Genomic DNA, 27,914 nt, shown 5'->3' on the forward strand with positions numbered 1-27,914 from the left:
TTCTAGATGAATTTTGGCCTGCCCCAAGCTGCTATTCTATCAACTAATCAATCCTCCAAATGCAGTGATACTGGCTTTGTTCATACCCACTACCAAGTTGTTATCTTTGTTGTACTTGTGTAGTGAACCAAGTGATTGTTGGATATATATTTATGAAGTTTTATATAGCGCAAACAAGATCACAAAGGATATCAGAGCACTTTACATTAGGATGGAAGGAAGGACATAAATACAATATTTGGCATCAAGTAGGAGTAAAAAAACAACAGGATTGATTGCAGAATCCCGGACAATTGCACCATGGAGGGTAATACAATAAACAGGTATAAGGGGGCAATGAAGGGGGTCACAGTATGCGATAAAGAGATGCAGTAACAAATGATTGTACAATGGTAGTAGGAAACAGTGTCTTCAAGTGGATGAGCCCAGCCCAATTAGGGTAAGAATTTATTCATAAGGAATCTTTTGGCTTCCAATTTGAATGCCGTCGTTGAAGAGATTCCCCATAGTTCCGGTGGAAGAGAGTTCCATATCTTTGGGGCAGCTCCAGAGAAGGCTCTGTGACATGTTCTGCTTTTGCTAAGGATGAGTGGTTTCAAAAGGAATGTATTGGCGCTTCTTGAGGCTCTAACACCACAAGATAGCTCGAGTTTTTGCGCAAGGTGCCTGGGAGTATTGAAGTGAAGACCTTTATGCACCAGAACGGTAATCTTTAACTGAATTTGCGGTTCATAGGGCAACCATTTAAGAGATTTTAGGACTGGGGATATGTGCTTATTTCAGTTGGTGCCTGTAACCAATCTAGCCGCTTTGCGTCCAGGATGACAATATCATCTGCATGCTGAAGTAGGGGGATGTGATGATCTCCAATTTTCGGCAGGAAGTTTTTAACTCTTCAGAGAACTTCTCCAAAGTCAGCTACAGATAAATTAAACAGAAGTGAAAGCAAGCAACCCTACTTCAGACCATAATTTGTTGCAATTTTTTGGTCACTCTAGAGAAATTCCCAACTTTTACAGATACTCACAAACTAAAGTGTATTTGAATGACCTTCAGGAGTCTGTCAGATAATCTCCAATTGATTTGTTTCAACCATAATATTTGATGATTAACCCTATAAAAAATTGAGGATTAGTCTAAGATGATGTCAATCAATCAATCAATCAGCACATTTGTAGAGCGCACTATTTACCCGTGTGGGGGGGTGAAGCTACTGCTCGAACAGCCAGGTCTTGAGGAGTCTCCTGTAGGCCAGCAGGTCCTGGGTCTGTCGTAGGCAGATGGGGAGGGTGTTGCAGGTTTTTTCTGTGAGGAGGGAGAACAATCTGCCGGCGGCGGTCGCTCGACGGATGCGGGGGACGGTGGCAAGGGGCGAGGTCAGCAGAGCAAAGCTGGTGGTTCGGGGTGTAGAAGGTGAGCCGTTCATTGAGGTACGCTGGTCCTGTGTTGTGGAGAGCTTTGTGAGCATGGGTGAGGAGTCTGTTGCTGAGGCTCACTGATCAAACGTTTGACAAATAAAATTGGTGCAACCATTGTTGTTTATTTCACGGTGAAACGGTGCGGTGGTGTGCGAATTGGGCCTCAAAAACCTCCATAATCGCGGAACCAGCACCTCGGATCTTCCAGTACACCTAGCAAGTTCTACAGGTAGCCGTGGGCCGAGTCCGCAGCAGCAGCTGCAGTGATTGGTAACTGTAACTGAGGCATGGTTATTGCTGCTGCTACGATGTGCTGCTGAGGTCAGGCTGTGCTCTTAGCCAAGCACTAGTGGCCGACCACCGACCACAGCTGTGATTTTCAGTAGCTCCAGAGAGGGGGCGGGAGGCCGCACCGCATTGCAGTGAGAGTGCGGGAGTGCTGGAGCCTTGAACTTGGAGCATCAACTCTGACGCCAATGGCGACGGTAAGACAGGGATGAGGCAGGGGTTTGAGTGGAAGGAGCGAGGAGAACTGGCCCCCATTGGACAGCGCCCCCCCTGGCCTCCCGTCTGCCTGTTTCCAGCTAGTCTCGCCTTGTGCAGTTAAACACCTAAGAGCCTCAAGCCTCAGTATCTCAAGTGTCCTTACCTCACCTTTTCCACTAACCTGGCTACATATTGTTCTGCTGCCATCGCGACTGCCCTGTTAATTGTGTTCTCATTGGCAACTGGAGCAATAGAGGCAGGTAGGCGGGTCAGTAGTTTCTTGTTTGACTGAGACAGGCAAGGCAGCTGCTGGTTAGCTTTCTTAGCATGGGTGGAGCTCCCCTCCACGGAGGCAGCCCAGCAAGGTCTGGGTGCGGCATTTGGAGTTGGGAGAGCTACTCAGCCTTGGCCATCACGCATGTTATCGCACGGCCCTCACATTGTCCTCATATAGTCCTGCAGCACAGTAAGCTCAGTAAGCCTGGCAGCAAGTGATATCCTTTTACCTTATTTTGCATTGGTTGGAACCGCATGATCGTGCCCCTCTTCCTTAGCTGCAGACTATAGAGATGCGGCTATGCAGTCCATTGGCAAAAAGAAACTTGAAAACTAACTGCCTGCATAGGTGGCTCCAGATAGCCCCGAATCAATAAATTAACAAGAAAAGTAAGGAAGACGTTCCTGCTAAAAGGTGCATCATCGTTTTTGTGGGTCACTAAGATGCCCTCTGGGTGTTTGCATTCTGATTGCTTAATTAGGTCCTCAAGGTCTGTCACAGAATAGCAAGGATCTCTACCTGGCTCCTCAGGGGTTCCCTCTAACCACTCCAGTTATCCAACATTAATAAAGACCATCAGGCTAAAGAACCTCGAAGCCTGCTTGTCCCACCTGAAATCTCATCCCTCATTGCTGTCTTTGCTCACAAAGGGTTTGAGGAATTCAATGCTAAGGAATAAGGAATCAGGAATAGCTCCAGGTATCGTTGAAGCGGATATAACACGCATATGTCCGGCTCTCCCCGAGACGACGGTCTTGCATCACCCCAAGTACTCCAAATTCTTTGAATTGAATGTTCTTGTACCAATCCCTTCAATTCAGGCCATTGATGATTGTATTTTACCATCAGATGCTAGAATATCCAGAAATGAAATGGAAATTGAAGCGGATGAATGTGCTTAAGTGACAGAAGCCGGAAAGACTGAATCGGAATCAGAAACGGACATGGACTTGGATAATGACAAGGCTAAGCACAAAGGAATTGTCGGTGTTGATGTAAATACGTCCACTGAATCTATGGCTAAAATGGAACATATGATCTTGACTTCTATGACGAGTCCCTAGAAAGTTCTAGAGCCACCACCAGGTTCCCTACCAGTTAAAGTTAGCCTATGAGCACACCAAATTGTTAACTGCAGTTTTGGTCATGAGGATCTGGAAGACCTTACACTCCCAGACATTTCCATATCAAGATATAGAGGCTAAATTAAAAATGCAATGTGTGCCAAGTGCTCCAGAATCAGCCTTGAGATTGTCACCGGATAATCGTGATAGCTATCCCATTATGCCAGCCGGGTACAGTAGCACTCCTTCGAGCGCTTTGCTGATGCAATCTTTGGGATTATCGAATTTAGTAGCAACCTCAAATAAATGGGCACAAGATGCCTGGCATACACTGAATGAGGGTGTTAATGAAGATAGGAAAGGGAGGGCACTTTGGATGTACTTTATGCATTAGAGAGGATTCTTTCATCTATTTTTACCTTGCTTGAGAAATCCATGCCCATTCTGACCATGTGCTGGGTGTTTAATCTTGGATTTTACAGGGGGTGCAGCAGCTTAATTCTGCCGTTTCTTGTTTAGGAAAGGCAGGAAAATGTATTGATGTGAAAACTCAGGTGAGTCAGACCAGTATAAAGTTGGATGACATAGGGAAATTGTCTTGTAGCAACCCAGAAGGTCATGAATAAGGGATTCTCCTGCACGTCATCACAGAGTGAAAAAAAGTCATTAGTACCTAATATTACCCTCCAGTCTACTCTATTTTAAAAAGGGGAATACCATATGTTCTGCGATACAGTTTTGTTTATAAAAGTTTTTATTGACATTTTACATGACATAAACGTTGATGCATTACTGAAAACTTAATAGCGTACATATGGTGTGGAATAAACAATCACAGTGGCAGATTACCATTTAGGCTGGTAATTAGACTACATCTTTCTCTGAATCACAGTATACAACAGAAATAGCCTCGTCTCAGCTGTTAGTCACTGTCGTCAGACCACGAAACCTCCTGTGGAGGTTCACAAAGATTGCCCCGGTAGGTGTGCCATTTCCCCCATATCCGAGTCCATTTCCTGGGGCACCCCCTTTGTATGTAGACGGATTTTTCTGTTATCATTGTACCATCCATATCACAACACCATTGTTGGTGACTAGGGGCCTGTCTGGATCACCAGTTCTGCGCTATGTTTTGTTTTGTCAGTGCCATACCTAGTGCCACCCAGTCCTGCGCTGCATAGTTGAGGTCTGTGGGTTCCCAAATGTTGAGCAGACACCTCTTCAATTCTGGCTGAATCTCAACTCCTGTCACTTGGGAGATCATGTGCATAACAGCTTTCCAGTAGGATATGAATGCCGGGCATTGCCATAGAGTGTGCCAAAATGTGCCCTGTGCCCCGTATTGTCTCAGACAGAGTGGTGTGGATGTATTTTTGATTCTGTGAAGAAGTGTTCATGTATAATATGTGTGGTGTAGAATTTTCAATTGGATTAGCTTCAATTTGGAGGGAATCGCTACCTCTTTTGGGGACACCAGCGCTTCCTGCCTGTCGGTTTCATCTAGGTCTCCCACATCTGCCTCCTACCTCTCCTTATGGGCTGCCGAAGGGTCTGGCTGATTATTTATTATTTTCCAATAAGTTTGGGAAATGGCTTTCTTAGTTAAGTGATCTGTAAGGAGTATGTCTTCTAGGGGTGAGGCCCCCAGCAATTGCGTACCTGGTGGAAGGGCAGCCAGCAGTGCATGTTTAATCTGCATATATCTAAAATATTCCACCTGTACTAGGCCATAAGTGGCATGCAAGTGGGTGAAAGGGATAATTTCTCCCTTTTTCCAAACATCTCCCACCGTTGATTTCCCTATCAGGTCCCATTGTCTAAATCCCTTGTGGTTTCTCAGTCTACCAAGTTTCCGGGTGTCCCATAGTGGTGTAGCTGCATTATAACCCCTTCCCAGATGAGTGTTCGCTGCGCCTCATGCCATATATGAATATCATGTGCTGTTGGGCCCGTCAGTATCGTCTTCCTTTTAGTATTATACAATGCCCCCATAATTTCTTCCGTCTCAAGTAGATTTCTGTCCATGCTAAATGCTGGCTTTTCCTGTGGCGCATGAAGCCACTGGTTTGTTACAATGAGCTGTGATGCCCAGTAGTATACTTTTATGTTGGGAAGGGCAATACCCTCGCCATACCAGCTCTTTACGAGCGTTTGCATGGCTATACGGGCAGGTTTCCCGTCCATTAATAGATTGGTCACTTTGGCGTTAATCACTGTGAAGTATATAAGGGAGAACGGGCATGGTGTATTTTGTAGGGTGTATAGAAATCTGGGATAAGCCATCATCTTAAAGAGAGCCGCTCTCCCCAGTATTGTGAGCGGAAGCGTTCGCCAGTGCTTGACAGCCCGGTGGAAACGTACTAGTGGTTGTGTGAGGTTTTCTTCGATGGAGTGCGCCATTTGATGTGTTATGTATATCCCAAGGTATTTGAATCCCCTGTCAGCTATCTGCAGTTCACAGTTGCGTGGGAGACAAGGCGGGGAGCCGTGAAGTACGTATAAAAATGATTTTGCCCAATTTATAGTGTATCCCGAGGCTCGTCCATAAGCGGCGTTCATATCTGACAGGCAATTGTTGGAGCGTGCAGGCGCTGCCAAGTATAGCAATACGTCGTCCGCATATAATGATATGCAATCCTCCCACCCCATGTCCCATTTTAGTCCCCGGATGACCGGATCCTGCTGTATCCATGCCGCCAGCAGCTCCAATACCATGGCAAAGAGGAGTGGTGACGGGGGGCATCCCTTTCTCGTCCCCTTGCCCAAAGGAAAGTCTTCTGAAATTCGTCCGTTTGCCACCACTTGCACCAGGGGTTTTGTGTAGAGCAGCTGCACCCATTGGCAGATCTTTGGGACAAAACCCTTGTGCCGGAGGACCGCAAAGAGAAAAGGCCATTCGACCATGTCGAACGCCATACACTCATCCAGGGATAAAATGACTGCATCTTCTGCAATCACGGATTTACACGCCATGACACTGTGTAGTCGTCTGAGGTTCAGTGCCGTGTTGCGGTTCAGCATGAATCTGTATTGATCCAGGTGGATCACCGTTGCAAGATTTGGCTGCAGTCTCATGGCCAGTCCTTTTGCAAGTATTTTAGCTTCTGTATTTATTAATGTTATAGGCCGGTAGGACATGCATTCTTGTGGTGGTTTGCCCGATTTATGTATTGTGACTATTGTGGCAAGGCGCTGATCCGTAGGAAGCTCCCCCAGTTCCAAAATGTCTGCGTTCATATTAAGCAGGTGAGGTACGAGCCAACTGGTTACCCTTTTGTAGAATTCTACTGGGATACCATTGGGTGCGAGGGCCTTTCCAGTATGTAGTGCTCCTATTCCCAGCTTAATCTCGTCTGGAGTAAGATCTGCCTCCAGTGTCTGAGTTGCAGCGCTAGACAGTTAGGGCATTTGTATGTCCTTTAGAAAGTCTAAATTATCCGTTATAGTGTTTGTGGCTGTGGGTGTGTATATTTTCTCGTTGTGAGCCGCTAGTGTGTCAACGATGCGTTGGGGGTCTGAGGACATGGTCCCATTTTCCAATCTAAGTTGTTCAACCCATCGCCTGGCTCTTTCCTTTCTATCCAACCAAGCCAAAAGCTTACCGGCTTTGTCCCCCGGCTCATAAATAGTATGTGCTGGTGCGTTTGGCTTTGGCCTCCTCCCATGCATAGGTCCTGTATTCCTGTTGCGCCAAATGCAGCTTATGTTTTGTATCGTCATTTGTGTCTGTGGTGTGGTCGGCTGCCGCCTGAGCAACCCCTTGTTCCAGAGTCTTGGCCTGCTGTTTTTGTGTCTTTTTGTGCTGTGTAACTAGAGAGATTGTCTGGTCCACAATACGATTTTATATGCCTCAAACAGCACCGTTGGGGAGGATTCAAAGTGCTCATTTTCTATGAAATATTGCTCCGTGACTTGGAATAGGCCTTTACCTATCGTACGATTTTTAAGGTACCCTGCGTAAAGTGGAAACAGTCGGTGTCTTCCCGGAGTGTAGGACGTGTAAGTAAGGAGCACTGGTGAGTGATCTGAGATGCCTCTGGGTAAATGCATTATATCTGACACCTTCCCCAGCCCTGCTGCCAATATAAATATATAATCTATCCATGAGAGAATATTGTATTCCCCTGAATGAAAGGTATATTGTTTCTCCTGGAAGTACCTGATTCTCCATACATCAATGAGGCCGACTGAGTTAACAAAGTCCACCAATGTAAGATTTATATTTCTGGGATCTCTAGGAGGCTTTCTGTCTATGGATGCGTCAATTGTGGCGTTGCAGTCGCCCCCTATAATGAGTTCCCCCTGTGAGAGTGATAACAGGAAGTTTCCCAGGGCCAGGAAGGTTGATTGGTGTAGTAGTGGAGGGACGTACACAGATACCAGATTGTATGGTCGTCCTTCCCATGTACATCATATCGTAGCAAATCTTTCCTGGTCGTCTGTCCGTGATCCTGTTATTATCAGTGGGCAGCGTTTACTTACCAGGATTCCTATGGCCCGGGAGCCCGAGGTAAATTCCGAGTGTGCTACCATTTTGTAACCCCATCGGTCTAGGGGCTTACATGCCGAGCCTGTCAAATGCGTTTCTTGTAGCAGCGTGACTGCCGGGCCCTTGTGTTTAATGTATTGGAGGACCAACCCCCTCTTGATCCTGTCGCCCAGTCCATTTACATACCAGGATAACACGGAGAAAGGAGGTGGTGCTGCCCTAGGGAGCAAAGGCTGAATGATGAGAGTGTCCTTATTCATATCTGTTAGTGTCGTATGTGTTTTCATCTGTGTCAGTGTTGAGAGCGCCCTGCAGTGTCCATGTCATATCGCCATCATATATGTCATCAAGTCCATCACCACAAAATAAATAATAGTGCATCTGTGACAACCCAAATAATAACCCATTTAACTACCCCCTACTCCCCACCCCCTCCCTGCCTCCCTGCACTGCGGGATGAGAACTACCAGCCACCCCAACTTAACAGAGTGCTTAATCCCCAAAACGTTGTACTTGCGTAAGGGGGAGAGCCCTTCAGCGATCTCTGGAGGCTCCTCCCATCAAGCCTGTATTTTACCACGGCCATGTGTTGCCAGCTCAGTCCTATTGCACTTATACCAGGTACCACAGGGAAAAGATAGTACACATGTTCAGTCATTTGATGGAGTTCTCACGGCAGAAGAAGGTGTTGTCGGGTCTTTGTGCCATTGTCTTTGGGGGATTTGTCCCCCCCTCCCCATCTCATTTCACAATAAGTCAGTCATGACCTAACTCTGAGTTTTCATCTGCGTTCTGTGGCGTACCCTCAGAGGAGGCCGTCTCCTTTATGTTCGACAATCCCGACAGCATGGCATGAAGTCTTTGTTTCTGACCCCGCCATCTGGGCCCTGCGGCCGGGCGCCATCCCTCCAGCCATTCGTGGGCCTCCTTCGGTGTTGTAAAAAAACAGGTTTTACCCTTTGCCTCTACTCTTAGTTTCGCAGGGAATAGCATTGCGTACTTTAGTTCCCGGTTACGCAGTTCTTTCTTGACTTCTAGGAAACTATGTCGCCTCTTGGTCACCCCTGACGTGCAGTCCGGGTAGAGTGTCACAGTACTGTTTTCAACCTGAATTGTGGGGGCAGTACTTGACACCTGTAGGATCATAAACCGATCTCGGAAATTGATTATACGTGCCAGTATGAGCCTGGGCGAGGTACCTGGTCTGTCTGGGTCTTCCACCACGCACTCTGTGGGCCCTTTCAACAGAGAAAAAGCTTGATAGACCACGTGGCTGCAGTTGCGTCTGGATGAGGTCTTCTACGAAGAGGTCCATGGCCAGTCCCCAGACACTCTTCGGCACCCCAACCAGGCGTATATTGTTACGCTTTGAGAGTCCCACCTGGTCATCCATCTTTTCTGCCATTTGCTTGGCAGCCAGTTCTAATTGGCAGACTTGTCGCTGCAGAGTCGCTATATCTGCGGTGAGTGCCGCTGAAATATTTTTTCAGCGTCCGCTACTCTGGTGCTCATCTTGGAGACATATGTGGGCAACAGCATGTTGTCTGTGGATATTGTGGCAATGGACATTTGCATCTGATGAAGGGTGGTCATTACATCCTACAGGGTGACCTCCCCCGGCTTTGTGGTCTGTGGGTCATCTCCACTATTTACGGGTGTCTCTGTTGTGAGCGTCTGGTCTTTGTGGAAAGCATACTTGTCCAGTTTATTGTTTTGCACCACGCGCTGACCTTGTCAACCCATAGTGTCTAACGCCCCTGTTAGGGGGAGGAAGAGAGAGCAGTAATCGCCGCTGCCTGCCTGCCGGAATTCTGTCAACAAATGGCCTTTCGGGTTTTCTGCTTCCCTCTTTCGCCTTTTAGCGACCGGTTATGTCCTGCGTGCAGTGTTTGGGCCTTGCTCAGGTGTCGATGTTTTCTCACCCGTTCCGCTCTGGGTCTTCCAGGTGCCGCGCTGCAATATGTACGCTAATTTTGCACCTTCAATATCGCCCGTACTCACAGAATTGTCTCAGGCCCTTAGTGTGGTGGGGCACCTTCCCAATCCCCCCTATTCCGTCCGGTCCGCCTGATCCCTTTGCGGTAATTGCGTCGGTGGTGCTGGCTGCTACAGTGTCATGGATGGAGTAGCGCGTCCAGCCTGGGAATCTGGGCCCCGGCCGCGTCTATCGCACCCACCTCTGTGCGCTCTGCGTAGCTTTTTGGTAATCCGGTGTCTGCAGGGTTCTGCGTGGCATAGGTATTTGCGCCCCGTATGAAGAGGTCCTTGTCTTTAGCCACATTAACTATGCAGCCCTTCCAGGTAAGAGCGCTCCCAGCCTGAGTTCCTATACGGCTGTCCTTTGCTGTCCTGGTCCCCCCAGCTCGGGCGGTGTCTGAGAGCCGGTTCCAGCCCGGATTGATGCCCCAGCACGTTGTGCGCGGCGTCTTGCCTTCTGTTACCGGGTTGCCTGCGAGGCTCTCCCGGTCGTCTTGGTGTCCTCTGTGGTTCTGGCTAGTCAGGCCAGTTTCGTCGGTACCTCAGGTGGGGATCAGGTCACACGAGGCCCCCGGCTTCTTCGCAAACGTCTAGGACACGATCATACCACACGGTCCAGGTCGTTGTCGGTCGGCAATATGGAGCCCAAACTTTCACCGACTGTGCGCTGGATGATCCGGCGTCACTGCCCATGTTTGGATTGCAGCAGGCCGCTGGATTTGTGCCAGGATTAATTGGGAGAACCACCGTTGATCACGAAGCTCTCCTAGGCTGCAGCCATTTTCGTTGGCTGCAAGCTACGCCCCTTGTGATACAGTTTTAAAAACTTATGCCTCAGTCATTAGATAACCTATGGTTGACTCAGAGGATGTTCCCCCAAGGGAGGCTGCCCCTCAGATAGAAGCTAATAGCCCTAAAATAATGAAGGGGAAAAAGAAGGGGACACGGCGCATAGTAAAACATAAGCCAAACAAGCTACGATTTCCAACTCTATTTGAGGAGCCTGTTGATTCCTCCTTGCTGCAGAAAGGTAGTGAGGTTAAGCCCTTCGGCCCGGCTTCTCAGAATCTTGAGTAACCAGATGCAAATCCTCTCCCATCACATATTCTGAAAGATGAACCACTAGAGAGGGGTTGAGGGCTAGAAAAAGGGCACAATGGATTGGGGGAAAGGGGACATAATGGGGTGGATTGTGCTCTAAAAGGGAGAACCACAAAATATTGACAAATCAGGATTTTGTTCCTCATAAAATAAAGAGAAACCCAAACTTTCAGAACACTGTAGTAAAGAGATACAATGCTTTGTCAGAGATAACTATTCGTGTTACGAAGTGTGGCGTAATTGTCACGCGAACACAATCGGGAAGTAAAAAATGGTCAATTCGAGTGCAACCGCCCGCGATTCTAAAATGAAGTAGACATTGTGAACGCACGAGAGACGTGCCAACCCAGATTCACTCTGGGCATACCCATAGTGGCTTATTTTCCGGGCATCAATCGAAAACAGAGTGCTATCACCTGGAGTCACTGAACAGTTTTCCATTACAACCAGGAATGATTTGGTCAAACAAAAACAATTGCATGGCACGTAGTGGCACTAGTAGAGATTGGCTGATCTCACAAAGAGATAGTTTTTGTGTTCCTGAGGAGAGCCCCAAGATTAAATGGGAGGTTCGAAATGTGTCGACCAGTTTCTTTTCAAACAGTGTCCATAAAATGTAAACCCGTTACTGTTTCTTTCAATGATTACATTGGTTGGCAATTGAACTAATGATTGTATCAAAATACAGTTCGGAGTTTCTCTCTACTTGATTGTATGTACTGTTTGTTTCTAGTCCTGAATAGAGGGTTCAAACCTTGTAAATAGAAATTCAGCTGTCTGGCTCTGTGTTTGTTGTGTGTCTTAAATGTGTTATGTATTTATTACAGTTCTTGTTTATTAGGTGACGTCATTCATTGTGTATTATTCTTTTGTGTGTAATTGTAATAGATTTTTTCTTTATGTGTTGTGATGGTTGTAACGTTGTAGAGAATCTTTTATAATGAAATATGATGGAAAAAAGTAATTAAAAGAAAAACCTTTCCTCTAAAAAATAAAGAGATAGGGAGTAATAATCTTTGGGCCACATTGAATGGTTTCTTGTATCCCGGTGAAAATTATACAGTGAAGGTAAATCAGTATTGGCAATTCGTATGTTGTTCATTGATAATTGGGCTCAGCCTTACTGATAGGAGCCAGAACCCCTTTCTTGGTATTTTGTCAGAGGTAGGGCAGGTGGGGGATAGCTTCCATTCCAACCCCACTAGTGGAGATTCTACCCCTGTATGGTTAGATCCCAGCCATGGGAGGATGTGTGTGGGAGGACCTACCCTCACTTAACCTATAGCACAAATGCCAGAGCCAGTGTCTGAATCAAGGCTAAGTGATAGGGTATGTGTAGTACAAAGGCCAAGACAACCAGTAAATACCTTGGTCTTTGTGTCACTATTTCACAGAGAACTGGGCCCTTTTAATAAAAATTTCTCCTGCAGCTATTATGTGAAATTGAAGATCTGAGATTGTTTAAAACCAAATATATTGAGCGGGTTTTTTTAGTACAAAGCTGTGAACTCACTCTTGCCAGAGTAACTTTTAGCTCTGTAATAATCACAATGTTAGTATTGGCTAATGTAGATCTTTTTAGAAAAAAACGTGATTGATTGAGGTTTTTCCATTTCAGGAGCCAGTTGTTGTCCCATGTGTGTCCCATTTGGATGATCTTCAGGACATTGGTGGAGCATTACACAACACTAAGTATTGGTAGTTCCTCGGGAAAAAGAGTGATTCACATGGTAGGACCAGTGGCTGAAAATATCATGGACCATAGAGGAGGGGAGGAAGTGGAACAGTGGAGTTGGGTATCTGGCTCCTTGAATACTACCAAAGAAGGGAAAACAATCCCTATGCTGCAGAGGTAGCCCTCCGAAAAAAGGTTTTGTCCCGGAACATGGCTGGGCTAGTAAACCAGCACTCTTATCTGGACGCCCTAATGCAACATGGTGCAATTATAATCTGTCCACAGGAAACATGTTGCTGTGCAGATTTTATTTTGTGAACTTTCTCGTTTTCTTCTGTGCAGCAAAACACTCAGTAAAGGGTCATGCAAGCGGTGGTTTAGCTATTTTACTTAATTAAACGATAAATTGGAACCCCCTGGTCTTCTCCCATCCGTCTAACTTTTGCATGACCGTTAAGCTAAAGCTGGGTAATGGGAGACGTAGTCAGTATCAGTCACTTTTACTGGTAAATGTATATATTCCCCATGGCAGGGTGTCTGATTCCCTGGTGGAATCCAATTTCTCTTTTATCCATAAAATCAGTATCTCAGAAAATTGTACAATGATATTGATGGTGGGAGATTGTAATGCAAAAATCTCCAACTTTTCCTCCTTAGTCTATCGTAACCAGGAACTGGAGGATGCATGGACTATTCCTGAACTAATGTTGCTGGATAACATTTGGTCAGATAATCGAGGATTGCATTTTTTGCACTGATTGAGAATGAATGATTTTGTTATTTTAAAAGGGAGATTCCCAGATGATTCCACAGCCTCCCTTACTATCCACGCCTCTTGGGGGCAGTGCATGGTAGCATCTTACCCGTTTTTGTATGCCTGCTCCCAATTTAAGGTACTGAGGATAAACTTGAGTTACCATAGTATTTTATCTGTGGGAGTTAGTTTGGAGCTCAAGTCTTTAGAGCCCTTGAATTCTAGAGACGATAGTATCACATACAATGAAACAAATGGCCGTACCCTTTGGTTGAATAAAATCATTATATGTCTAGGGAGGTGGGTTGAAAAGGTGAGGGAACAATTTAAGCAATCCTCTCCGATTAGCCAAAGGGACACTAGTAGACAAAAGCAGATAGAAAGAGTACTAATGTGTCAGAAAGAAGAAAGGTGGAGTATTAAAACTGGATTAAACTAAGAGAGGTCGCTTGGTCTGGTGATTTGCGTAAATACTGGCCTGAAATTGCCAAATACTGTGGCCAGGCCAGGTCCAAGTATGAGGCATCTAAGGAGATCTATGTGGGGAATGACTATGGTTCCCCTTCTTGTAACGAAATAGAGAGCTTTATTAACGTCTTAACGGCGGCCGCGATTTTGCAGAAGTGCGGCACTTCTGCAAAAAGGGCGGGGCCGCGTCGGCCAATGGCCGACGGCAGCACGGAACGGTTTAAAGGGGAAAGGTACACTCAGGTGCGATGGGCCCTGAGGATTTCCTAATAGCTTAAACAAGATAGCTCTGCATGTGCTCAATTCCTTTGCCCAGTATTTTCGTATTGCTACACATATGGGATTATTCCATCTTCTTGGACAGGAAGAGTTGTGGTTCCATTATTAAAAAAGGGTCCTAGAATGTCCACTGGTAGTTTTAGGCACAACCCACTGTTAGTTGCAACCGGAAAAGTATTCGCTAAATGTATCCTTCTCCAACTTTAAGAGTGGGCTTTCAGAAATTATCTTGTCCCGACAGGGCAGGCAAGATTTCGTAAGAATAGCGGCACATTAAATAATATTACCGCCTTGCAAACTCTGATTGAAAAATATCCAATGGGGAAGGGAATGGCCCTGTATACTACTTTTATAGATTCCTCCACGGCTTTCGACTGGGTAGACTGGGGGACGCTGTGGAGTAAATTCGATGCAATGGGATCCCTATGAATTTGCTGAGACTGATTATAGCATTGCACTCCTCAACCTGGACTCAGGTTTTGATGGAGGTATTCAGGGCCTGTCGTACAAAGTAGAGACACGTAATGGGCTGAAGCAGGGGTGACTGTTAGCCCCTCTCCTTTTCTCTCTTTATATCAATGACTTGCTGAGTAGGGTGGGGTTGTGAAAAGGGGGCCCCCTAAAATTAAGTACAGTGAAATTGAGTTGTCTGTATTACACGTATGACGCCATTCTGATGGATCTAACTCTGACAAGACTTCAAAGGCGCCTTAATGAGCTGGTGCGCTATGCTGATGAGATTTTTTTGAAAATATACATAGAAATGTGTAAAATTAGGCTGCATGTTTGAGTAGGGGTAATGCCTTAATGAACAGTGCTGAAAACCTTATATGGGCTGCGCTAAGGCAGGATATATTTGTAAGCCTGAAGTGGAAAAGCGTTGTTTTTAGGTATCATGTGAAAGCTTCACTTTTATTTGATATTGGGTATAGCAGCATAGGCTCTTTATCAAAACAAGCTTTGAAAACGGTAGTTAAGAAGACCATTTAAGAAGTCATTTGTAAAAGAGATACTGCTCTATGTCTGGGTCATTCCGGTAATGATGTAATAGCTGGGAGTAGTGTTCATAAACTACCGCAACCGTCTGCTGTATGGAATCTCCCGCACTGAGTAGGCAGAACTATCCTTTTGTTACAGATGAATCAGCTGCTCTTATGAATTATAGGAGGAGCATGGGAGGGATTAGCAAGTCAGGACAGACTTTGCCATCAATGCGGAAGCTGGGTACCAGATTTAAATGATGATTTATTAGTTTGACCCCTAATACAACGTTGCTTACTGACGCCATTAAGCCATTGTATTTGAAATATAACATCGCCACAGAAGAGGCCGTGAACTATTTTTTGCCCCTCCCCCCCGAACAATTGTGTTTTAAAATGTATTCAGAGGCCCTTTTTTGCGGGCGCAAACAGACGTTTTTTGTGAATCGCACCGTTTGCGCCCGCAAAAATGGTTGATGTATGTGCCTGAAAGTGTGATGCTTGTGCCTCTCAACTGGTTACTAGGCCAACAGAATTAAAATAGTGATGTTATCGAAGCTCTCACATACCTTCCTAAAACTTGTCTGAAAAAGCGCCAAGGATTAGCTTCGTTCACTAAGACTACCGATTGTTCCAAGAGGATACTTGTGAACTGCTTAGTGTATTTATCAAATAAGGAAATTGTTCCATAAACCTACATACATCTGTTGATTATGAAGTTACCTGTTTTCATCCAGACTGTCACTGGCTCACCAAAGACCCTCACATGGGGATTTCCCATGGGCTCTCAATTGAACAGTGTGATCATTTGGATTTTGTAGCTGTCGCCTCTGCAGAGCGCATGGCTGCATAGGAACATAGGTCTTGCCTACGCTGCGCTCATTTGCTGCATAGGAGGTGATGCACACTTACAACGCAACTTTTACGTCGTAATGCTGTTACAACGCAGCTATTACAACGCAGGATCCATTACATCGGATGCCATTACAACGCATGGCATTACATCGCATATGCTATTACAACGCATACCATTACATCGTAAGTATTGGTAAGTATATACATTTTTTTTATTTTATTTAATATTATATAATTGATTTAATTATTATTAATTATAAATAAAAATAAATAAAAATATTTATTTATGTTTTTAAATATTATAAATTAAATTTATTAATTTAAGTAATTTTTTAAATAAGTATGAGTATAGGAGTATATGTTTTGGTGTACTGAGGTATATGTTTTGGGGTGTTTGGGTATTTTTTGGTTTTAGGGCAGGGTTTGGGTTTTGGGGTACAGGGGTGTTTTTAGGTTTCAGGGCTAGGTTTGGGTTTTGGGGTACAGGGGTGTTTTTAGGTTACAGGGTAGGGTTTGGGTTTTGGGGTACAAGGGTGTTTTTAGGTTTCAGGGTAGGGTTTGGGTTTTGAGGTACAGGGGTGTTTTTAGGTTTCAGGGTAGGGTTTGGGTTTTGGGGTACAGGGGTGTTTTTAGGTTTCAGGGTAGGGTTTGGGTTTTGGGGTACAGGGGTGTTTTTAGGTTTCAGGGTAGGGTTTGGGTTTTGGGGTACAGGGGTGTTTTTAGGTTTCAGGGTAGGGTTTGGGTTTTGGGGTACAGGGGTGTTTTTAGGTTTCAGGGTAGGGTTTGGGTTTTGGGGTACAGGGGTGTTTTTAGGTTTCAGGGTAGGGTTTGGGTTTGGGGTACAGGGGTGTTTTTAGGTTTCAGGGTAGGGTTTGGGTTTGGGGTACAGGGGTGTTTTTAGGTTTCAGGGTAGGGTTTGGGTTTGGGGTACAGGGGTTGTTTTTAGGTTTCAGGGTAGGGTTTGGGTTTGGGGTACAGGGGTGTTTTTAGGTTTCAGGGTAGGGTTTGGGTTTTGGGGTACAGGGGTGTTTTTAGGTTTCAGGGTAGGGTTTGGGTTTTGGGGTACAGGGGTGTTTTTAGGGTTCAGGGTTGGGTTTGTGATTAGGGCTAAATAAATTATATTTACCATTTATAAATTAATTAAAATATATTTATTAAATTAAATTAATTATATTATATTAATTACATTTTTAATTAAATTAATTAAATTAAAAAAATTATTTTAATTAATTTAATTTCATTACAATTTTAAACATATTTAAATTAAAATAATTTCATTATATTAATTAATTAAAATTAATTACAATTTTTATTACAATTAAATTAAATAAATAGATTTAAATTTATTAAATTAAATTAATTACTATTTTAAAATGTATTTTAATTAAATTAAATAAATTAAATTAAATTAATTAATTTTTTTTAAAAAAGTATACTTACCTATACTTACGATGTAATGCCATGCGTTGTAATAGCATCTGCGATGTAATGCCATGCGTTGTAATGGCATCCGATGTAATAGATCCTGCGTTGTAAAAATTCCGATGTAACGGAATGCGTTGTAATAATCCGCGATATAGTGACACCAATCCGCATAGGAAGACCTTTAGTAATGCGTTGCATTGCTTTCAATGGCAACCCGTGCATGTTTGGCGATTCCCTTGCTGGGAAGAGCTTTGAAACCATCTGTTTGTTCCTGCTCGCTCCCGCAAGGGAAACAGGCACAGGGCCCCTCCCTCCCTTCCCCCTGCTGCTGTTTCAGCGCGAGGCGGGCGCGCTTGTTAATTGCACGCAGCCGAGGTCGCCTGCAGCTGATTATTGGGAGTGACCGATAAAGTTAATGTGCTCCTGAACTGGCAGAATCGTAGCTGCTGCCATTTCACTGTTTCATTATGCGTGTGCTGTTTGCGAGTTTAAATGAATAGCGTTCACCTCCCCTTTTTTCTGGACACACAGAGCCCTGCTGCACTTGTCCCGTTCTGTCTTTAATCACTTTTTAGTTGTTAGCGCTTAAATAAAAGTTCCCAGCAGCCATGCTCTCCAGTCTTTACCATCCGGTCCCTTCCACTCCCTTCTGTCCCCACGCACCATCACCCTCCCTGGTTTTCTGTTTACTCCTTCCACGTTAAACTCCGACACCTTTACTTTCGGTTTCGGGGAGGGTGAGGGCTTGGATAACAGTCAGAGAGGACACAGTGGGCTGCACACACTCTTCATGGCGCTGCTAGATCTCTTCCGGGGTTCCGGGACTGGACCCTGCTCCTGGACAGCAAGGAGGACGAGAGGAGACGGGTAGCTGCTCGGGGGCCACATGGATCTGCCTAGGGGAATGGAGGTGAGGAGAGGTGGGGATTCCCGGGCGGGGCATGAGCTCTTGGCCAGCTGAGCTGCTGCCAAGGGGCACAGAGGACCCCACCCGCAGGCCTGGCGGTGTTTCTGGGATTGCACCATGTATGTACATTGTAGAACAAGCATTTGAATGTAAGTGTTTATGGTCCTGGTGCATCTGAATTGCAACACTATACGCATTTAAATGGAAATTGACTTTGCTCTCATTTGGGTTAGATTTCGAGTTGTTCTCTTCCATAATTATCGTAAAGCTTTATCTAGCTTGATTCTGAGAAATCGGCATGGTCTGTGTGCGAACATTTAATAGCAGAGCCGCTTTCCAGTTACCACAGCTGGTTCCAACCTGTCTCATCCTATTTGCTGGAAAACTCATTTTAAGATGCGCATGAGATTGGCACCATGCTGACGGGAAAGTTAGTCTCTGTTACTCAAAGGGATTCTCCATCACTCTTTAATTCAAAGGAGCAATCCTAAAGTTTTGATCGACATATTTACATGTATATCATTTGACACCTAGGCTGCTGGCATATCAAACTACAGATGTTCTCGAAAGATCCTTCTCTACATTTTCTAATAGGCAGAATTAGCGGTGCTGCATAACGCCGTGAAACTTTCAGGGCAGGACTGGGAACCAAAACCGGCCCTGGCACAGTGCTCGGCCCCCCATCCCCGCGGGTAAGGGGGGTTGAGGGTGCCGCTGAGCTCTTTGCCGGGGCCGGTTTCCTGCCGATTTTGTTACAGGGACGATTTTGCAGCTGTGCGGCCGAAACGGCCCTGTAACAAAAACGGCCCCCAGGGGCCCAAAACCAGCCCCCAACCGTGCGGCGCACCGGGGGATTGCCTGGTGCCCGCTACGGCCAGTCCGGCCCTGAAGGCTTTCTGTTGGCTGTATGTCCTTCAGCCTCAATCATTATGCATCTGTCTTCCGTGATCAGTTCAGTTTTTGGGGGTCGGAGGTCAACCTTGAGTAGAATAACACTAGGAATGGAGGTTGACTTTAAGGCTTTAACTGCTTTTTGGGTCTCGCTGGCAATGCATCCGCAAGCGGATGCATGTGTCCAGCTGGAGACGTATAGCGATCAGTCTGGTGGGAAGGAGGACAAGAGGGTGTACGAGCTTGGATTCGTGTGCGCGAACGCGCACGTCGCTTCCCGCGCCGTACACATGCGCGCGCAGACAGACACTCGCTCACACACCCACCCCCTCCCCCACAGTCACACACAAGCACTCCAAGACACATACACACACACACGCGCACACACACATACACAGCCCGCCCCCCCCGCACGCGCGCGCGAAAGCACACACACACATGCTCCCCCCCCCGCAGCTCAGTAACCCACTCACCTGCTTCCTTCGTGCGGCTCTCCTCAGCTGCAGGGCCCGGCAGCAGGACTCTTCTTCCCTCCTTCGGCACCGGGGCGCAGGGTAGGCTCCTGCCTGCTCCGGTGCTCCAAACAATCGCGGCTCTTCCGTGGGAGGCGGGGTAGGCTCCCGCCCTCCTACTTCCTGTTTCCGGTTGTCGCGCCGGCCTGCCTGACTTCCTGGTCGCAGGCCGGCTGAGTGACGAGGATGTTTGATTTGCGGTATTTATTTATTCATTTATTTATGCATTTTTATATAGCGCGGACTTTACCCGAAGGCGGTATTTATTTATTTATGCATTTTTATATAGCGCGGACTTTACCCGAAGGCGGTATTTATTTATTTATGTATTTATGCATTTTTATATAGCGCGGACTTTACCCGAAGGCGTCAGAGCGCTTCACATTAGGAACAGAAATGAAACATAATGAGAACATTTACAAAAGAACAGGTTGCAAAAACATACGTTACTTACATAGGGTAATGGTGACAATTGTGAGCAAACAAAATACATGAGGTAGTAAAAACTATGAGCAACCAAAAATACATGAGGTAGTAAAGGTAATAGTGACAATCGTGAGCAAACAAAATACTTGAGTAAAAATTGTGAGCAACCAGAATACATGGGTAGTAAAGGTAATAGTGACAATCGTGAGCAAACAAAATACTTGAGTAAAAATTGTGAGCAACCAAAATACATGAGGTAGTCAAAAGTGCACAAGAGGAAATGAAAGTGACAAGTGTGCAGTTATAAGAGAAAACAGAGTATAATTAGAGGTATAGTCCTGCAATAAGTGCTAGACACTCAGGCTCAGGAACAAGCGTTACATGGGCAAGGTGGCACTTGTGCAAGTATCAAAGGCAAAGACATGTGAGAGGTAGCAGCCGTGTGTTGCAAGGGCAGAGTGGTGTGTGCATGTTACAAAAGGGCACCGAACACCAGTACATGGAAAATACTGCAAAAAGGCAGACCCTCCAATCACAGGCATACACTGGGAAGGCACTTCCATGGTCATGGAAAGTAGAAATTATCAGTAGTGGGAAGTCTTCCTCATAAATAGCAAGAGGACGTGAATTACTTTTGGAGGTGTCTCTGGAGGAGGAGAACTTTGAGATCCCTTTTGAAGGCCTGGGAGGAGGCGGTGGTCCGGAGCTTTTTTTTGTCCTCTCGCGGTTTGTAAATACAAAACATATTGCATTACAAATGCTATAGGTATCACATTTGCGAAAGTTATAACTATTGGCATTGTAAATGACGAAGCTATTAATTTAGCTATTTTAAAAAAAAGAAACATAAATAAAAACTTTGCCATTTACAATACCAATAGCTCAAACTTTCCTAATGCGAGACCTATTGCATTGCAAATGCTTGTTTTAAGTTGTTTTCCTAAAAGGTTTTGTACTGCTAATTACTGCTCCTCATCTGTAGACATGGACAATTGAAGCTGTGCGTCTTACTACGTCTTATTGACATGTCTGAACTGGACAGTGTCATTTAAAGACTGCACCCATGTCCTTGTTTAGGAAACGGGTCTGTTGACAAGAGTTACATTTACAGCTGTATGCTGCAGTCACAGGGCGTGACGCTCCTCACACCACACACAGCTCTGTGCATCTTCAGAAAGTGAAACTTCACATCATGGTTAACTTGTGAAGAGACATTCCAAGTTGTATCTTTGTTTACCCCAATGGGCTGCTGAGTCTGTAAAGAGATGTGGCTGTGTCCAGCTGGGTTTCTGTTTATTGCCGACACTTACAACCAGGTCACAAAGAGCAAACAAGCATGTGCAATGCAATAAGTGTCACATTGCTAAAGGTTTGAGCTATAAGCGTTGCATTATTATTTGCAACACCAATAGCTGAACCTTTCGATAATGCGAGACCTATTGCATTGCATAGCTGAAGCCTAAACTATAAGACTTCAAAATGAAACTTATTTATATCAACCACCCCACATGGCAGAAAAGTGTACAGCTTATAAATATATAACAGAAGCTGCTAACTGTTGGTTATAGGTATCTAACTTTTTCTTTATCTGTATGGTGGAGCTTCATTTAGTCATAACATATGTGTCATCATTTTGCTTTCACTGCACCACAGCATGTAACCTTAGATCTAAAATGTGCATGTGTGCGTGCATTCATTCATGCATGCCCAGTTCCTTTCTATCTGTCTTCCCATTTCCTAGTACATGTATTATTGAAGGAAAGCATCATTTTGCAATATTGCGGATTGCGCTTGGTACTCTGTTGTTGATTCAAAGCACTGTGAACAAGTAATGCTTTCAATATATACTCAAAGGTATAATAAAAATCCCTAAAATCTGCAGATGCATTACAATACAGGAATGTTTCATAAACACTTTTTTTCCTATACATACCTGTGAGGTGTTTTAAAATCCTCACAATCAGATGTCAACATGCAACAGCAATTTTATAACTATTGCATAATTCATATTATTATCACTCCTCTGCGCCAGTGCCACATAATTACACGCCACATAATTACACAACTCAATGCAACATAAATACACTCCACATAATACCATTCAGTGCCACATAATAGCACGCCACACAATTACACTCTACTCAATGCAACATTAATACACTCCATATAAGACCACTCAGTGCCACATGATTACACGTTACATATTTACACTCTACTCAATGCAATATAAATACACTCCACATAATACCACTCAGTGCGACATAGTTACACGCCACATTAATAACACTGTACTCAATGCCACATAAATACACTGCACATACCATTCAGTACCACATATTCACATGCCACATAATTACTCTACTCAATGCAACATTAATACACTCCAAATAATACCACTCACTGCAATATAATGATATGCCACATAATTGCACTCTAATCAATACGACATAAATACACTCCACATAAATGCACTCTATGCCACATACCACCAATCAACATAAATGCACTGCGCACCATGACACAATTTCACTAAGCATAACTCAACTCAACACCATAGTTCTAGGCCACATAATTCAACTCCACATAATTACACACCAAACAACATATTTCAACTCCACAATCCACAACGCACCTCCAATCCACACCATATAGTGGCACCACCTGAGCACCAAACATGACCCCCCACCACCATTTTCCATCAGCGCACCATCTAAGCATCACCTAAACAACATCTAAACATCACGTCAGTCTGCCCACGGAATCTGGAATCTTTTGATTCTCCCCTAGTGTCCATCCGCTGCTCGCTTTCTAATTTAATTACTGTTTTCCAAACACCACTCCCGCGTTATTAATGTCCCACTCGCCCATAACAAAAAGAATTACAACAAACGAGCATAAGAACAGGGAGGAAGAAATTGCCAGCAGTGCAAGTACAAAAAAAAATAAGACATTTTTATTAAAAAAATTTTTTTATTCAGGTTGTTCGGTTGTATATAATGTCGTCTTGGATTGTATAAAGGCAACAAAAATACTTAACCCTTTTTATTATAACTTTTCAACATGATGCACATCAGCCACAATGCTCTACAACATAGTCAAAAATTCTGTCTAAACAAATAATGTCGCAAAGGCAAGACCTATTGGCTATACCAATGCTTGTTTATTTTAGTGTGAGTTACATTATGCTCCATGTTAATGTATCACCACTGATGAATCTACACTACAAACTAGAGTATCATAACTTGTGTTTTATTCTATTTCCCTAGGGTATTATCAGTCTTGACATCAGTGAAAATAAGCTTTGTTTTGACCTAATGTCCAAGCGGGTAAGTTCTGCATTCGTGTGGCAAGTTTGCACGAGGGTCATGAACTAAATTGAATCCTATTCTAATACTGCACTAAATTGTGGTTAATTTTAGCTCCCATTATCAAGCTTCTATATGCACCCAGTCCATGTTGAACTGTCCACCTCACAGTTATACTACATACTTGTGTTTTACATATGTTACTTTACTGTGTCATTCCTTTGTTTTTAGTGTAATCTTTTGCTGCTATATTTATAATCTGATTATCGGTAATCAATTATGTATTACAATATCCTTAGTGAAAAACACAGTTAAAGTGGCACTAAGGTTGTACTACAAAACCAAATAAATCTCAAAATGAGACAGTTAGGTTACAATGGAATATTGCCTGTGTACTGCACATACTTCATTGTATAAGCCACTGTAGAAATCCACTTTTGAAGACCATCCAGGGTATATGACAGTGTTGTTGGTTGCATATTTGTTTGACTTTTTCTCTTTTTTCTCATGACTGCTGTATAATGAAGTTGACCCAGAGCGACATGCACGACATTGAACCCCCGCTTCTGCAGTACCCAGACTGGAAGGGCCATATGTTGTGAGTAGCCATCAGTACCTGTGTAGGTTTATGGTATACTGTGATTGAAGCACCATCAAGATGTCTGTATGCATGAAATGAGTCCTAGCTGCAAGGAGCTGCATAAAGCATGCAATGAGTTTAGAGGTGGCAAGCTTCAGCAGCAGCTGTCATATGTTGCCGGTTCTAGTTGTACGAGGTAGAGAAGGAGCACCTTTGTTTGGCATCTCTGGAGAAGAGTCAGTTGCTTGACTTTGGAAATTAAGTCGACCTGCCTCACTCATGAGGTCTGGAGCCGATGAACATTGCGGTAAATGCTTTAAGTATGACGAGTCTCTGGATTTTTTGGGTTGTTGGGAAGTTACCATTTGTCCTTTGCTCGCCACAACTCTTAGCTGTTCAGCATCAAACGAAGCATCAGTCTTGTGTGTTCGCATTTGCTTGACAAGAACTTGCTCTCCTTTCTCGAAGACCATGTTTTGAATGTATCACCGCTTATTGACGCAAGCTTTTATTATTACCAAAACTCCTAGGGCCAATTGCTTTATGGAAGTAAAGCTGGGCCTTATCCTGAAAACATTTTTACTTATTTCCCAAACTCTTTAGGAATGGAGGCATTATACAAAGAATTCTGAGCATCTGTTTCTTTGATAACTTAAATAGCACTTTCTTATCCAAGCAGTGGTGTTTCTTGTAAGAGGAGAACCAACCTTAGGAGACTTGTAGACATCCGAAGTGGACCTGGTTGCTCAACTAAGGGTTATGCACTCTGTCATGAGCCTGCTCCTCATGAGTGCTGCAATATTGGCCCCCCTGTACCAAAAGCAGGTGCAGTGATTTCCACACTCAACCCCCTCTACCACTGCGTCCGGTCCAACTCAATTGCCAAGGCCTGTTTGCGTTCCCAGTCCGGTCCTGTTCAGGGATCGAGGGTGGAGGAAATAAATATTGTGCTGATCCCGCAACAAACTTCCAGTCTTATGATTAGGGTTGCCAGCTCATTATATTGATTTCCCAGACGGTACTAAAATAAGCAGTCACCTAAATTTAAGCCTATTTTCAGCACTTATCTGTGCATACTAGGAACAGCAAAAATACATAAAAGCATTTTTAATTGTGTTCTAGAGCTGCCTGAATAATCCATTACTGATAAATAAAGGGAACAAAGACAGAGAAGTTACATTACAAATGAAGACATACGATTTTATTTATAACCCTATTTAGTCTCAAGACAAGGCTTTTTGCAGGCTCTTTAAACAACAAATGGCTAGTATTTTACTTTTGGCAACAATACTTTATTATCCTTTTCATGAAATGGATTCTCACACTAGGACAGTAAAAGCAAAATACAAATATAAGGAATAGGCAGAGTGGGGACCCAGGGGTACTAGAACTAGAAAAAAAACTAAGCATTGTTAAACAGTTTACAAAGGCAAGTAAAAAATTTAAACGGTCTTTAAAGACATGAAAAACTCAATGCCAGCCCGGGCTAAGACACTACGGGGGAGGGAGGGTAGTGGGGGCTGAAACCCTTTCAACTCTATGAGCGTTGCTCACCTGGTTGAGTCCCATAGACTTACGTAAAGTGTAATTGTGAGGGTTATGGCCCTGTTCATAAACATAAATTTACAACCAAATGTACTTTTTTTTTTACATCTGCCATTCATTCACATTGGAATTCATTGAAGCTTAAATGCATTTACTACTGCAGATATCTCTGCCATGATGGCTTAAAAACTCTCCATATTTAATCCCTGTCAACTGCTGGAAGTGGCGTTCCAATGCATTGTTTATCCTAAAAGTTTTCATCCCCAACCAACATGCACATTTGCCGGCATCCAACCCTGTTCCACACAAGAATTGGTAGGGGATGTACTACTTTTTAGGTCTCGGCTAGAAACGAGCGAAGTGCGTTCTCGCCAGAGAACTATAGCTGTCGGCTCAGCCGACAACGAGTTTGTCATAGGATAACGTTGGGCGCGTGAACTTCTGCTGTTTTCAGCATAGCAGAAAGAATCGGATCGCGTCGCACGCCTCGGGAGGTGTTCACGTGACTGACTTTGGAATGCAGGGGGAGTCTGCAGAGGGGCGCGCGGTGCTGATAAACAGGCAGGCACTGAGCTGCAATGAAGTGCTAGTGCATTTTAGTATTACATTAGGCTGCGTGCTTAATGATGTTAATCAATGTTACTTGTTGTGAAACAGCGCAGTTTGTAGTTAATTATACCGGGCTGTTTTTGAAAATAGGAAACATGAGGGCATATACAAGAAGCACTGAGAGACAGTCTGGAACCACGTTCTATGTTTTATGTAATGTAATTTAATGTTGCTACTTTGCAAATTGGGCATTTTAGATTGATATTAGAGCGCGCGCTTTCCGAACTATGAGACATGACGGCAAATAGAAGAAGCATGCAGACAGAGTCATTTAGCATGTTTTATATTTGAGTATTACATTAATCCACGTGTAGCTCGAACGCTTGTGAATGAGCAGGCTGTCAATACCCATTGCAAGTAACTACTTTCCTTTCAGTCCCCCTTCCCCTCTTGTGGACAGGAGCACAACCCCCATTGAAACAAAGAGTTTTAGTCCTCTCGTGTTGTTTTTGGCACTTTACGTTAAGATAGCCCCAGGCCATGCACACGTATTAAATTTACAAAGTAATCGGTGTTTACAACAATAGGTGCATGTTTAAGAATGTTTGCTACGAAGTGATGTGAAGTGTCGTCTCCCTTAGCACTCCCGCAGTGAGCTGCAATGAAGTGGGGTCTTGCTGTCGGTACTCGGTAGCAAGTTTTTTTTACTTAAACATCCCAAAAAAAAAAAGTTATTTAATCTCAGTTGCTGTGAAATAGCACTTTTCTCATTCACTCGATCCCACCCGCTTTTCGAAAATCGTAAACATGAGGGCTAAGACAAGAAACTTGGACACAGTCAGTAAGCTCGTTGGATATTTTATATGATGTTAATTAATGTGAATACTTAGGAAACAGCGTATTTCAGAATAAACAGACATAAAGCATATAAACACTTAACAAACGTAAAGGCACAAAGATACAGTCATATCGGTACAAACAAGAAGCAAAATTATGCGAAATAGGAACATGATTGCAAAAAAATTTATGCAACACATTGTCATATACAATGAGAATAACTCCAACTTTAATGCTGCAAGACCTATTGCATTGCAAATGTTTGTTAAGTTTATCAGCTAATATGGGAGACCGGTCTGTCAAACTAGAGAGAGTGTTTAAAAACATCTTATTTAAAGTTCTAGCAATGAATAGAATCAGTTGTGCTCCTAACCACCTAAATTTTTGATTTCCTTGCAGTGTAAGGGAAGAGGTGGCCTGCTTCCTGACATATTACTGCAAGGCACCTGCTCCCCTGAATGCGGAAAACGTGAGTCATTTGTTAAGTCTCTGTACAGATTGTTTCCCAGGAGTCCTTGTACTTTTACATTCCTTAGTTGCAGAACCCCTTTCATCTTGTGTAATATATTTTTTACATTTCTTATATCAAAGAGGAGGGACAGGGAGGGCTTGTTAGGGGTCCAGCGTACGTGCCCAAGAACTGTGGAGATAAAGAGGGGTACGCAGTTCCCCAAGGGAAGGAGAAGTATGTTTCCGGGAGGCTGCACTGGTCAGTGGTGATCCCAGAGAGCAAACTAGGGGTAGGAGGAAGGGAGGGGGGGTCCTCCCTTTCGGGACATAAAACCCTCACACACCCAGCAAGCTAGGTGTCATGCTTCATCATATGGGTTTTTGCTCCTCGTGAAGCTGGCGGTGCAATGCTGACGGACACCCAAATGGGGCTCTCTGTCGGATACCTTTTGTCCCTGCCAGTTGGTGCATGTGGGTATGAGGGTTTTAGGGAAAGAAAGTGTAGATGTGCGTGGTGATGGTGGTGCAGAGGTAAAAAAGTTAACAAAAAGTTAGTTCATCCACATGGCTATTTAATTGGTGTGGTCAACTACTTCATTAAAATTCACAGTATGCCCCCCCTTCGTCACGTCAGCCTTACCATTAGGTAATACACTCCTCGTCC

The 27,914-nt window shown here is 44.2% G+C and overlaps 1 protein-coding gene across 1 annotated transcript in view; it reads left to right on the plus strand.

The window, feature by feature from the left end:
• LOC144826356 (1-aminocyclopropane-1-carboxylate synthase-like protein 1) overlaps positions 1-27,914 on the plus strand; it is a 213,193-nt gene that overhangs the window by 40,017 nt on the left and 145,262 nt on the right. Inside the window, exons 3-5 of the mRNA XM_078684684.1 lie at positions 23,251-23,310; positions 23,817-23,887; positions 27,200-27,269. Coding sequence (XP_078540810.1) covers positions 23,251-23,310; positions 23,817-23,887; positions 27,200-27,269 — 201 coding nt within the window. The remainder of the gene's footprint in view (positions 1-23,250; positions 23,311-23,816; positions 23,888-27,199; positions 27,270-27,914) is intronic.

This window comes from Lissotriton helveticus, chromosome 3_2 (genome assembly GCF_964261635.1).
Source record: "Lissotriton helveticus chromosome 3_2, aLisHel1.1, whole genome shotgun sequence".
Taxonomy (NCBI): domain Eukaryota; kingdom Metazoa; phylum Chordata; class Amphibia; order Caudata; family Salamandridae; genus Lissotriton; species Lissotriton helveticus.